We start from the raw sequence: 13,707 nt of genomic DNA, 5'->3' as shown, positions 1-13,707 counted from the left end.
TAATAATTGAGTCAACGAGAACTTCATCTCGCAGCAAGTCACAGGGGAAGACCTTAGCTTAGGGGATGCTAGTGTGCCGGAGCCTGGTTGCAATTCGGCTGAATGGTTCAGTCTGCCTTGAGTGCAGCATTCTGCAGGTCTTTGGAGAGAACATTCTTACCAGTATTTTGTAGAATGCCAGAAGAGGGACATCCATACAGACACGGGTTTTGACAAAGCTAAAGCTAAGATAGACACTGAAAAGGTTCGCCTGCATGGAACATAGGGCGGGAAATTGCAAAGTAGAATTTGATCTGAACAAATTACCTCAGATCGAGTCATAGTGTGCTATGAATTTGTATTCTTCCACGTTTACTCACTGCTTTAATTCCTCTTCTCTCTCCACATGCTGTATTGTTGTCTTTCCTCAGCACAACCAGCCTTATCGATAAGCGGAGCTCCATCACTGCTCCGTACTTCCACTCTTTGCCAAGCGTCACCTTCAACCCATCAAGCGCTCTTCTTCTCGCATCTGCTCGCTAATTGTACTGATATTGAACCAGCTAATTGACTAGATTAAGCTTGCACTTCGTTCTAGCAGCGAGCACGCTCCATATGGCATCTCAGAGGATCGCCTCCGCACTCGCGGAGATTGAGTCGTCCACCAACCCACAGACCAAGCTCCAGCAGTACAACAACCTTCTCTCCGAGATCACATCCACATCATCCGAGCATGAGCTTGGCCAAGATCTGATTTACTATCTTGACTCGGTACTCAGCGAAGAAATCAGCATCGTAGCGGCCCGACCGCTCCTCGATTCCTTCATCGCCGTCCTMCAGAAACTCACCCCAGAAACGCAGATCAAAGTCGGCCAGCACGCAGTAACACTCCTCCAATCTCGCTCCTCATCTGTCGAGGAGCAAGACTCCCAGATCCGTGAAATTCTCGCGGACGCATACGAGTCCCAGGAGGATTACGCGGCAGCCGCACGGGCACTACAAGGCATCCACATCGACAGCTCCCAGAGACTCGTCTCGGACGCTGCCAAGGTGCGGCTATGGATCCGGATTGTACGACTATACCTGGAGGAGGACGATACGACCAGCGCAGAAGGGTTCCTGAACAAGATCAAGAACTTGCCTAGCAAGATCGAGGACCACGAGCTGAAGCTCCATTTCAAGCTGTCTCAGGCCCGGATCCTCGATGCGCGACGGCGGTTCCTGGATGCGAGCCAGGAATATTTCAACGTCAGTTTGGCTGGTGGGGTGGATGAAAGCGATCGGCTACAGGCGCTTGCTGCTGCGATTCGGTGTGCGGTCCTTGCGCCGGCGGGACCGCAACGCTCTCGCATTCTCGCAACACTGTACAAGGACGACCGTGCGACTTCCGTTGAGGAGTTCGGGATTCTTGAAAAGATGTTCCTGGATAGGCTCCTGGATCCAGCTGAGATTGCTGCCTTTTCGGAACGACTAGCTCCACACCAATTGGCTCGGACGGCGGACGGCACCACAGTGCTTGACAAGGCTGTCGTCGAACATAACCTGGTCGCTGCCAGTAAGCTTTACGAGAACATCACAACGGACGCACTGGGTGTGATTCTGGGTCTCAAGGAGAGCGGAGACATGACGGCGGGCGAAAAGGCGGAGGCCTACGCGGCGCGAATGGTCGAGCAAGGTCGACTGAACGGTAGCATTGACCAAATCGCTGGTGTGATCTACTTTGACTCGAGCAAGGGCGGTTCGGCAACTGCAACGGGACGACATATCCGACAGTGGGATGCCGGGGTGCAGGGCCTCGCAGAGGATGTGGAACGGGTTGCAGCTAGTATTACAGATGCGTTTCCGGTATGTGCTCATTCAGTCTGGTAGACGACCGGTGGCTAATGGTGTTTAGGAGTTTGCTGTGGGACAGATAGTGCGATAGAGCGGTGGAGCTGGGAGCATCTTGACGAACAATGAATTTGAGCAATATTATCTACACTTCTATTGAAAGATATTCAGTGCATTCGATCCATGAGGCTTAATATATTATGCATTAGGCACCTATAAGCTTGCTATGCATCACAATTAGGTAAACGAAGGTCATCGGTCCGCTCAAAACGAGGGACTAGTGGGTATCGAGATACATGGCAATGAAGGACAGTGGGGAGAAGTGACAATAACCGATGTTGATGATATAATGAGAGACAGACAGACGGGTATATACTACTTCTAGATTGCCGTCAACCAAGGAGTGTTCCCATTTGGGTATAAGGATCATATTGGCTCGAGGTGAACCACCAGCGTCGGGGGCAATACTTGGTTCCGACGGAGTCAAGGCCGACAAAACCTCACGAATCGAGGGCCCGGACCGGGAGCTGTGATGGAGAGGGGCGAGACATTTTGGTTCCTCGCTATCTGGGGAGGCGGACTACATAGTTCTGAGTGTCACAGTCCGCGAAACATTGGAGAGGACTCCTAGTTTGTCGACGCTGGACAGGACGGCAGAACTTGGTCCGTGAATGTCTTTCGGAAGGAGCTAATTACTCTCCTTGACTGAGTATATGTCGGCGTAAAGAATCACAAGTTCTCAAGTTTGTGATCTGAGAGACGCAGCGTCCTGACTGATCTTGATATCCGTTCGGACTGCAATGTCCTTAGGGCTGAGGTAATCGTCCGGCGAGACCTCCGTGTCGCTAGTGGCTCGGGAAATGAGACCCTCCTCCATCTTAAAGTAGGCGGATGCAGGGGACTTCGGGCTGGACAGAGTGGCGAGTTGAGAGCCAGTGTAGTCGGTTTTGATGTAGTAAGGAGCTGTGGTCTTGCGGCTACCGGACAGTTTGAGTTTCGGAAAGAGCCCGCGGATGATGGGGAGGCAAGAGCAGATAAGCCCGATGGACGGCTCGACATGCGTCCAAAGCGTGGCCTGGTAGACGGTAAAGGTTGTATCGGATGTTTTGATCCAAAAGAGCACGACGATCCGGTAGATACTAGCGAAGCAGACAAAGGCACCTAGGGCGAATACTCCATTCAAGGCAAGCTTGTCCTGCCATGCCCTTTGTAGGCCCCAGATCATGGGAATGGGCAAGGCCAATATGATGAAATCCATGATGACGTTGAAGGCCTGGTTGACGATGAAGAACTTGTTCCCGTCAAAACAGTGACCGTCGATGCTTTTGTCCCAGTACGCTCTGAGAGGACGGCACTGTAGGGCACAAGCAAGGAAAATACCTGCTCCCCAGCAGGCGATGAGGATATTGAGAGCGAATGTCACTAGTTGAAAACGTTTTGTGTTGAATAGCCGACGATAGAAGCAGATGATGGAGATCTTGATAGCAGGACATAGTATGAAGTAGGTGAACTGATTCGACAAGAAGATCTAACCGGCAAGACTTAGCAAGACAGGTGGAAGGAGGTGACAAAGTAAAATGTGTTACTGACCTTGCCGAAGTTCATCATCGTTTCCATGTCCAAATCTGCTTGATGTTGCCCATTGCCTCCAATGGCGACCCCTGTCATATGCGATGAGCACTGGTTTGAACGCTGGGCGGGATAGGACTTACAGAGGACCAATTCAATCTCCATGGCAATCAACATAACAATAGACAAGAAGCATAAGTAATCATCTACTCCAAGTTTGACTCTCCGTTTGATTCTCGCAAAGACACGGAGGATGACAGCGAGTACCGAGAGGCCGACTAACACCGACACAATGGCAATCATACTCTTCCCTCTAGAAGTAATCGCCATTTTGAGTTGACTATGGTAACCGGTAAGGATGATAATTTCAGTAGGGTCAAGATCGATCTGGGGTTGTGATTTCAAGGAATGGACGACCGTAGTCAGGGCAGATTGAAGTCGCGTTATGGAAACATGCACGACTATCAAGCAATGCACACTAGCAAAAAGGAACGACGAAGAAAAGTAAGTTCAATGACAGGATGTATAACTCCAGGACAGACAGCAGCCGTATATCGCTGTTACAGACTGGCTGGAGGAAGACGGGAATCTTGGGAAGGAAAAGGAGCAAAGGTCGGGAGAAAATAATGCACCGTGTTTTATGTAGTCTATTTCATATTGGCACTGGCAGTATCACTGGATAGGTGAATGGGGCAGAGTGTACAGATGGGTCTTCAGGAACCAACAAGATACTGCAGCATCATCTCCTTCCTGATCCGTGCGACTGTTAAGTGATTTGCAAGGACGATCCACTAGCCATGGACGAGCGCACACAGCAAAAGTGGTCCAATATCCTGTAGCAAATCAAGTAAATGCGCCAGTCTAAGGCAATGAAAACACTAGATCAGAGCAGATGTCAACTCTCCATGGTGCATCCATGGTTGTGACTGGCCTCGACAGAAACTCAGCAGTGGGGATGAGCAAGGCTTGACAGGGTCACATTTCTCAGGAATGGGTGAATTATTGATGAACCGTCCCTCTTATCGAAACTAAGAAGTCAGGAACCAGGCACCCTCGTGGCAGTGGAAAATATTGGCTCCACCGCTGCATGGGGTAGGAAGATCAACAAGCGAGTAGAAAGTCCATCCACGATTCAGGACCCCCTCCGGCAGTCCGAATGTAACCTATTACTGTGTAGATATGCTTCTTATTTTCGAACAACACGATCCTCATGGGCAAAGTTAGACCTCGTTGTCGAGCTGAGGAAAGGAAATGCCGAAAGAGCCACTGGGTTCATGGCGCCGGGATCTATAAAACCGGCATGCATGTCAGACTCTACCTCTTCCCACAGGATTGCCATTGCTCGATATCAGAATGATGCTGGACAGCAGGAGATTGCACAGTCATTTCAGGGACGCTGCTGGCTAGGCCCGTCTGATCATTGATTCCGACATCACACCACATCACACCCCGATGTGTGATTTACCACGTGGAATGATAATGGTGCTGCTGCTTTGGGAGGAAGGCTGGGTCCTTCCTAAAACAGTTTTCACTTGCTCCTGTCCGCGGGATAAAACTCGGATCGGTTGGCAGTGAGGCAAATTGATCCCATGCATGAAGTTGATGATCTGCAATCTGTGAGGGGAGAAAAAAGGGAAAAAGAGAATCAATAGTCTCTTTATGATGTTATCCACTGATCCACTCGAGCACCTACCAAATACCAAGGTCGTAGTCAGGCACATCTGATAAAAGACAATCATCTCTTCATCTGGAAAAAGCGCTTTCGACTTGAACCTTGCGAGCCAGCGACCGCTGACATTGATTGTACTCTCTGCCCCACCATCACGAAATGATGCAATATTCATGATTGGTTGACATGGTTTCCATTCGCGACTCTCATCACGAATTCACGATCCGTGAGGCCGGAGTAGCTTCCACTCTTCTCTGAATGCCTCAAGTGCTCGGCTCCACTAAGAGGGACATCTATTGAACCTTGGCGCTATTCACGGTTCTCATTCGCTTGGGGGCCATGCAGCTCACGTTTTGCGTGAACAGAACAGATGGGTAGCGGATCGCTTTCTCCCTGGCAGTCGGCGAACGACGTACGCCATCGCCCCATTCGGTGTGGGTAACTGGGTCCAACTACCGAGGTTTAGGAGCCCGTCATTTGCTCATAACCATGGATCGTCCGGCAAGATCGACGCCCACGATACTCTAGAAGGTTAATTGAGAGTTAATCGAGTCGAAGGAGGAAGAGAAAGAGAAGCCCGGATGGGGCTGATGCTTGGTTGCTGGATTTACACCGAGTCTCTAAAACATATCCCTCCTCAAGATTCAATAGTCAGGGAGATCTATTCTATCGGCCATTAGAAGAATGTCTTGCCCTCTGCGAGACACCAAAACTGTTCCTGATCAGCGCTGGGCTCGACTATCGCCAATTTTCTGGCTACTGTTAAAACGTCCATGTTGGGAGACTGGGGAAAAAGCAAACAGAGAGTTGATCGTGCTCAAGCTCCAGCACGTGTTTACCACATTCCCTTCGAGGGGCTATGCTTTTCTTTTGGAATGATATGCAGACACAGATATGATTATTGAAGACCATTCCTTATTGCCATTTTATCTATGGAGTATCTACAACAGAACATGGCTTCACTTTCAATTAATAATGATATCGTAAAAAGGGAAGTACACTGTTTTGGCCATTGGCGAATTGAGTTGCATCAGAGTGGAGTATTGAGATCTACAGTGAGTTTATGTTCGACATTATTTGTGAACAAAAGAGGAAGTTACTCAAGAGCCATGAATAATAGCCGAGTTGGAGCACCTTTTAGCGTAAGGTATACTCTCATAATATAATAATATTATTGGTTTAGTTCGGTGCTACTTTCTTCGATAGGTATCCAGTCCCTTCCCCTCACTCGTCCTGTCTCGTATAGTCGTACTCATTCAATTATACCCCAAGTCGAGAAAGTTATGTTCATCGTCGTCAATCGCCCTATCAACCCAGGAACAGTTCTCTTCACTAGGATCTGAGGATCTTACTATCCTAGAAAATGGCCTCGAACGATGAAAGCAGCGCACCTGCCCCTCCCTCCGTGATTCCATTGATTATCAACGGCAAGGAGGAAGTCACCCCTACAACCTTTGACGTGATCAGCCCCTACACCAACAAACCCTGCTGGGCTACAGCCAATGCCACTCCCCAAGACGCCCTGCGCGCGGTCGAGGCCGCCGAGGCCGCTTTCCCAGCATGGTCGCAGACCAAACCGACAGTTCGCAGAGACATCCTGCTCAAGGCAGCGGATATACTGGAGAGTCGCCTGGTGCAGAATGCCGAGTATATGCGCACCGAGATGGGTGCTGATGTAGGCGCATCGCAGTTCTTCATCGTCCCGCTGGGTATTCGCATGCTGAGGGAAATTGCTGGACGCATCACTTCGATTTGCGGGAGTGTGCCGGTTGTTGAGGAGGAGGGTCAGAGTGCAATCATTTATAAGGAGCCTATGGGGGTGATTCTGGGAATTGTTCCATGGTAGGTCGGCGTACAGTACCATCAGGCCTTGATGGTCTGTAATGGCTATATTTCGAGCCCGTGCTAACAGTCTTCCGCGCCAAAGGAACGCGCCGTATGTATTCGGCATTCGGTCCGCGGCTTGCGCACTCGCAGCCGGTAACACCACCGTGCTGAAATCGTCTGAACTCTCCCCGTGTTCATACTGGGCAATCGCACGTGCGTTTGCAGATGCCGGCCTGCCTGTGGGCTGCTTCAACCTCATATCATGCCGTCCTCAAGACGCCCCGGAAGTTGTCAATGCTATGATCGAGCACCCGGCTGTGCGAAAGATCAATTTCACCGGTAGCACGGCAGTGGGACGCAAGATTGCTCGCGCATGTGGCCAGAACCTGAAACCCTGTTTGATGGAACTGGGAGGAAAGAATAGCGCTATTGTCTGCGAAGATGCGAACATTGAAACCGCTGTCAAGGCGGTTCTGGCGGGAGCGTTCTTGAACGTATGAACCATCATGACTACCTCATACGTACGCTTTGCACTCATAAGCTAACTCGTGTGGCTTAGTCTGGCCAAATTTGCATGTCCACTGACAGAATCCTCATTCACTCGTCCATTGCGCCGGCGTTCATGGATGCGTTGAAGAAAGCCCTTGGATCGAACCTCGACCCTTCTGCCCCGCCTCCGACGTTGGTCAACGTCGCCTCTAAGACGCGTGTGGAGGGCATGATTGACAGGGCTCTCGAATCAGGCGCTCACCTCATCCACGGGTCAGTTGACAAGTCAGTGGGAGAATCGGGTGTGCGCATGGCACCGGTCCTTCTTGGAGGTGTGAAGGAAGACATGGAGGTATGGCAGGAAGAAGCCTTTGCATCGCTGGCAGCATGCATGGTGGTCAACAGCAACGAGGAAGCGATTCGCATCACCAACAGCAGTGGCTATGGATTGTCCGCGGCCGTCTTCACCGAAGATCTGAGGAAGGGGTTGGCGATTGCCAAGAAGATACAATCTGGGTCAGTATCTTTGGTACCATGTCAGTTCCTCTACAATACTGATAGATTGCAGTGCCGTACACATCAACAGTATGACTATTCATGACGAACCTGTCCTGCCACACGGTGGCGTGAAGAACAGTGGATGGGGCCGGTTCAATGCTGCTCAGGGGCTGGAAGAGTTTCTTGTCACCAAGAGCGTGACATGGATGGATTGATGAGATACGATGCCCATATCCGCTTTGTATGAAGATACCATCTAGGTCTGGAATCTAGTTTGCATTTTGACTCTTTTAAGGTATCATCAATGATGTATGGTCACTACGGTGTACTTCCCGGTAATCTAGCGGCCTAAACATTATACCTCACCGAACAGCAACACAGATCTCCGACCAGAGTTCTGGCTGCATATCCATTCCAGAATATCGGCCGAGTCGATCTTAACGACCCGCATCTTTGACATCCGAGCAAGCTGTCGCAAGGCGCTATACCCGGCTAAAGTTTCCCGAGACAGTCCTTCCACAATCCCAACCAACTTGAGTGGCTCCGGAGAAGTAACACCGAGAGAAGATCGCAAGTACCCTTGTCGACAAATCATGTATCACGAAATCGCATCAATGCTGATGCTCATCAAGATAGATAGACGATATACCGAGTAAGAAGCTGCTAAAGCATCCAAGGATCCAGTTCTACGTCTTGTTCTCACAATCCCGGATTCACTAGATCGGCTGTTGGATACCCAAAAAAGTAACTTCAATAGGCGACATGATTATGTCAGGAATTCTGGCCGGCTATTGATCGTCGACGGTATGAGGTCATTGCTTGCCAGAAAGGGAAAACAGGTTGCCGAGTGAATACACGTGACCAATTGCCGATGCGTACTGTCAGTACCCCAGATGGGATCTTTATGAGCGAGGAAGTCTTACGCTCAATATCATGGGGAAATGGTTACTGTGTACTGGCAAGATAAGGTTGACGGGATGGTAGATAAAGATATGAAATAGTTGAATGGAGCTGGGGTTAATGAGCTGATATCATACCATATTGGACAGGTGCTTTCTCGGTCCGAGGTACGACAATGTGAGCTTTGCTCTGCCGTCATTTGGCTGATGCAGCATATTGCACAGATTAAGTAGCGGACATAATGGTCTGACAATCTTCAAGGATATGACATGATGAGTGTAGTAGTAGTAGAATAATTCCGGCGAAAAGCAAGCTAGTAATATACTTTGTCTTGAATCTCCTCAGCTCAGATATTGCTCCTCATGTACCTCTCTATCAGTTGGTAGAAGAAAGGTCCAGTTATTGCACCTGACCATTTACATAGCTCGAATTATCAAGCGTTCTATCAGACTAAAATACTTAGCAGTTACTTCAAACGTGTCATTTCTCCGTCTACGAATGAGAGAAAGGCGAAGACATGACGACAGCTGACTTGGGTTTCTTGAAGAGCATGTGAAAATCCCCTGGGGTAGGCTGATGCGGAGAAACAACATCTGGTCCTGGTGACTGTGGGTGATGATTACATGGCATTTTTCCCTACCCAAGGCCAATAATAAAAAGGAGGCATAGTTTACTTTATAGAGTAGCTGATTTTCTCTCGCATGTGATGAATATTGACAGGGATGAGGAGGACTATCTGTTTGAGTATTGAATCCAGTTCTTGTGTACCTATGTTCTGTGTTGTATCCAGGTTACCTCAGTTGTTCATGATAGAGATGTCAATTCAATAGATATCCACTACTGCCAATACAAATGGACAAACCAGAATGATCGTAATTGAACATTACTCTTGAAGAGACCCATTCTCATATCCATCACGACCAAACTACCAAGCGTCCTCGGTCGGATTCTAACAGTGCTGGCCCACTGTATCCGCAGTTACCATACAGTCTGTGCCTCGGCCGAATAACAGCCAATGTCCTGTCGGCTTCTGAATCGTCTCTCCCCCGGATCCTGCCCACTTCTCTCCAGAGCCTTTCTCCCCTTCATACTTTAAATCCTCTTTCCCCATCTTCTGATTTCCCCTTTCCCCATCCTTAACCTTCTCGCTGTTGTTTTTATTCCTTAAATTTTTCTTATATACATAAAGATGGCCACTCCTCCCAGAGTCATCGTCGTTGGTGGTGGATGTGAGTACTAGCTTTCCCCGCATTATTGATTTGGCCCGGGCTCTCTTGCTGACCATTGTCTCGTCTCTCAGTGTCCGGTCTGAGTGCCGCCCACACCGTCTACCTGAACGGTGGCAATGTCCTCGTTCTTGACAAGCAGGGTGAGTGTTCCTTCGAATTCGTCTCCAACATCGCAAATTCGTTACAAAAGGCTAATTCAATCAGCCTTCTTCGGTGGCAACTCCACCAAGGCTACTTCCGGTATCAACGGTGCCCTCACCCGTACGCAGGTCGACCTGGGGATCCAGGACAGCGTCAAGGCTTTCTACGAAGATACCCTCAAATCCGCCAGAGATAAGGCTCGTCCAGAGCTGATTAAGGTTCTTACATACAAGTCCGCTGCTGCGGTCGAATGGCTGCAGGATGTTTTCAATCTCGACCTCACTCTTGTTTCTCGTCTTGGGTGAGTGAAATAATTGCCTTGCATTCGCCATCTTATTTATTCATTTGTTCGGTTGCTAATGCCATAAAGTGGTCACTCTCATCCCMGCACACACCGTGGTCACGATGCCAAGTTCCCCGGCATGGCCATCACGTACGCTCTCATGCAGCGGTTAGAAGAGCTCAGCGAGAAGGAGCCTGAGCGGGTACAAATCGTCAAGAAGGCTCGCGTCACCTCCGTMAACAAGTCTGGAGACACAGTTACCGGTGTCACCTACGAGCTGAACGGCCAGACCAAGACCGCAGAAGGAGTTGTCATCTTGGCTACTGGTGGTTACGCCGCCGACTTTGGCGACGGCTCTCTCCTGAAACAACACCGTCCCGACACCTTCGGCCTGTCCAGCACCAACGGCACTCATGCCACTGGTGATGGTCAGAAGATGCTGATGGCTATCGGCGCCAACGGTATTGACATGGACAAGGTTCAGGTGCACCCTACCGGTCTGGTTGACCCTAAGGATCCCACCGCCAAGTTCAAGTTCCTTGCTGCTGAGGCTCTCCGTGGTGAGGGTGGTCTCCTGCTCAACTCGGACGGACAGCGCTTCTCGGACGAGCTGGGCCACCGTGACTACGTCTCGGGCCAGATGTGGAAGGAGAAGGAGAAGGGCAAGTGGCCCATCCGCCTGGTCCTCAACAGCAAGGCCTCCAATGTCCTGGACTTCCACACCCGTCACTACTCCGGCCGTGGTCTCATGAAGAAGATGACCGGTAAGGAGTTGGCCAAGGAGATCGGCTGTGGCGAGGCTGCTCTCAAGAAGACTTTCGATGAGTACAACCTCATTGCCGAGGGCAAGAAGAAGGACCCCTGGGGCAAGCGCTTCTTCCACAACTTGCCCTTTGACATCAACGATGAATTCCATGTCGCCCTCATGGAGCCTGTGTTGCACTTCACCATGGGTGGTATCGAGATCAACGAGCACGCTCAGGTCCTCAACTCTGAGAAGAAGCCTTTCGATGGTCTCTACGCTTGCGGTGAGCTTGCGGGTGGTGTCCACGGTGCCAACCGTCTTGGTGGTTCTTCTCTGCTGGGCTGCGTTGTCTACGGTCGTGTTGCTGGTGATAGTGCCAGCCAGTACCTATTCAAGAAGCTGACTTCCGGCTCCACCACCGCCCAACAGCGTCTGGGCCAAATTTCTTTGCACATCGATCCTTCCACCCCCGGCAAGATCTCCGTCGAGTGGAACGGTAGCGGCGCTGGCGGTGCTCAGTTGGCTGCTACCCCTGAGGCTGTCCAGACTGGCGGCCAGGGCGCCCCCGCCGCCGCCGCCGAGGCCTCGAAGCCCAACGACATCTCTAACTTCAAGATTCCGGAGAAGGAGTACACCATGGAGGAGGTTGCCAAGCACAACAAGAAGGATGACCTCTGGATCGTCGTTAAGGGTGTTGTCCTGGACGTGACCAACTGGCTCGACGAGCACCCTGGTGGTGCCAACGCCCTCTACAACTTCATGGGCCGTGATGCTACGGAAGGTATGTCATCTCCACCCTCTAATCATCAGGTACCAAGCTAACAATTCTCCCAGAATTTGCTATGCTCCATGACGACGAAGTCATCCCCAAGTACGCTGCCCAGATCGTCATCGGTCGGGTCAAGGGCCAGACCCCCAGCCTGGAGTTCTAAGTGCGTGCGATATAGATGTGGACATGAGACATATATTTGAGTACAGGGAAAGACAAAAACCCATGCCGCGACCGTTCTGAACTTCTGATACATACCCCTTTTGATTTGATTTGACGTCTTGTTACGTGGTACTATATTTTTTTTGTGATGAGATGCAGGGATGATATCACCTGATGCTTATATGATTAACTTATTAGTCTGTAAGATACAATTCAAATATCTTCAAGATTCATTTCCAGTTGTACATCTCTAAGAGCTCTCTTTACGCTTGGGGAGCATTATTTGAACAGCTTGAGTATTGTTACATCAGTATCGGTAAATATTGTACAATGAAGATCCAAGCTTAATATCGAGACAAGCGGTCCCAGTGGACAAGGTGACACTCCGTCTGACATATATATCAGGTCTGCATATGCCTCAAAATCATCTTCAACCGTCTAACAGCTGGCCCGTCCTCCACGGGAGCGCCCTGCTTTTTACGCGCCTCCATTTCCTTCGCCGCTGCCTCCAGTGTCGGCCGCAGGTATCCCCAGACTTCATCATGGTACCGCTCCTCGACAGCAATCCACTCCGCCGCACCCGGTAGACCCATCAGAACGGCATCCCGCAGCGCCGTGGCGTCCGTCGCTTGCGCAGCTGGAACACTATCGAGGACTGACTCGATATCCGGGACGAGACTGAAGGACGTGAGTCTGTGTGTCTGCGAGAGCGGTTCTGTAGCCGGCGTCAGCGTTGAGGTCTCGAGCGCGGCGTGGCGGCGGAAGGACTCGATCATTTTGATCTCTGATGGTGTCAGTTGCGGCGGGAGGAGCTCAGTCTCGATGGGTTCGAAGGGCTCTTCAGCGGTGGAGGGGAACTCGGGGTCGAAGGACGCATCTGAGAGGAGGGACACGACGGCTTCACCGTCGGATGGGAGAGTGGTAGCGGTCGTGGGGAGGGCGTTTTGCCAGGCGGTGTTCAGGTTTGAGGATGAGGACGAGGGCTCGACATTTGAGAAGGGAGAGGGTGTTTTGCTTGCTTTGCCTTTGCCTTTTCCTGTGACTGCTTCTGTTTCTGTTTCTGTCGAGGGGAGGAAGTCGATGTTGCTGTGTACTTGGCTTTCGTTGTATGTGCGCTGAAATTCATCCTCGGTTAGCGGTGGGAGCTCGAATGCACCTTGTTGACTTGTCGACGATGACCGAAACGATGCCGCAGGGTGATTGGCCGCAGCTCGATTCGACGAAGTAGGAGTTGCATTCTCTCTGTACTGTTCTGCTGCTGCTAGGGCGGATGACGATGCCGAGGACGACGGTCCGGCTTTGCTGCCGCTACCCAGCACATGCGCTGCATCTGCGGATGAGCCGGTTGCGTTAAAAGCACTCCTTGCCAGACCCGCTGCGGAATTCTGGATGCGATTGGCGAGAGACGGAGTGTTTTGACTATCTGCGTCATTCTTGCGAGAGTCGCCCTGTTTTCTGGGGTCGTTGGGGGATTTCTCGTCAGTGCCCCGCTTCGCGCTATTGTCGGACATGGTCAATGGCGGGGATTATCTGTGCGACACTCCGTGCACATTCAAGGGGTTGCTGGCGGACGCACGACGGAAATTAAATCCTAGTTGAAGTGAAATGAGTTGAGCA

General features: G+C 50.7%; 5 protein-coding genes across 5 annotated transcripts; 3 read left to right on the top strand and 2 right to left on the bottom strand.

The window, feature by feature from the left end:
- Positions 1 to 594: 594 nt before the first annotated feature.
- Asppvi_009603 (COP9 signalosome complex subunit 4) lies at positions 595 to 1,903 on the top strand (the record flags this gene model as incomplete). Its single annotated transcript, XM_043305453.1, has 2 exons — positions 595 to 1,824; positions 1,874 to 1,903. 2 exons carry the CDS (start codon positions 595 to 597, stop codon positions 1,901 to 1,903), a joined length of 1,260 nt encoding a protein of 419 aa, XP_043161388.1.
- A 645-nt stretch (positions 1,904 to 2,548) lies between these two features.
- Positions 2,549 to 3,708, bottom strand: Asppvi_009602 (uncharacterized protein; the record flags this gene model as incomplete). The annotated part of the gene is made up of 3 exons (XM_043305452.1): positions 2,549 to 3,337; positions 3,400 to 3,470; positions 3,522 to 3,708. The coding sequence occupies 3 exons, from the start codon at positions 3,706 to 3,708 to the stop codon at positions 2,549 to 2,551; spliced, it is 1,047 nt and encodes a 348-aa protein (XP_043161387.1).
- Positions 3,709 to 6,410: 2,702 nt separating this feature from the next.
- On the top strand, positions 6,411 to 8,076 carry Asppvi_009601 (aldehyde dehydrogenase; the record flags this gene model as incomplete). The annotated part of the gene is made up of 4 exons (XM_043305451.1): positions 6,411 to 6,889; positions 6,960 to 7,368; positions 7,434 to 7,879; positions 7,932 to 8,076. The coding sequence occupies 4 exons, from the start codon at positions 6,411 to 6,413 to the stop codon at positions 8,074 to 8,076; spliced, it is 1,479 nt and encodes a 492-aa protein (XP_043161386.1).
- Positions 8,077 to 9,950: 1,874 nt separating this feature from the next.
- On the top strand, positions 9,951 to 12,091 carry osm1 (putative fumarate reductase Osm1; the record flags this gene model as incomplete). The annotated part of the gene is made up of 5 exons (XM_043305450.1): positions 9,951 to 9,990; positions 10,062 to 10,130; positions 10,195 to 10,432; positions 10,502 to 11,940; positions 11,994 to 12,091. 5 exons carry the CDS (start codon positions 9,951 to 9,953, stop codon positions 12,089 to 12,091), a joined length of 1,884 nt encoding a protein of 627 aa, XP_043161385.1.
- A 400-nt stretch (positions 12,092 to 12,491) lies between these two features.
- On the bottom strand, positions 12,492 to 13,601 carry Asppvi_009599 (uncharacterized protein; the record flags this gene model as incomplete). The annotated part of the gene is made up of 1 exon (XM_043305449.1): positions 12,492 to 13,601. One exon carries the CDS (start codon positions 13,599 to 13,601, stop codon positions 12,492 to 12,494), a length of 1,110 nt encoding a protein of 369 aa, XP_043161384.1.
- Positions 13,602 to 13,707: the final 106 nt, after the last annotated feature.

The sequence above is a fragment of the Aspergillus pseudoviridinutans genome (genome assembly GCF_018340605.1).
Source record: "Aspergillus pseudoviridinutans IFM 55266 DNA, scaffold_7, whole genome shotgun sequence".
NCBI classification, from domain to species: Eukaryota; Fungi; Ascomycota; class Eurotiomycetes; order Eurotiales; family Aspergillaceae; genus Aspergillus; species Aspergillus pseudoviridinutans.
The sequence above is the reverse complement of the archived record's forward strand: the minus strand, read 5'-3'. Positions and strand labels throughout refer to the sequence as shown.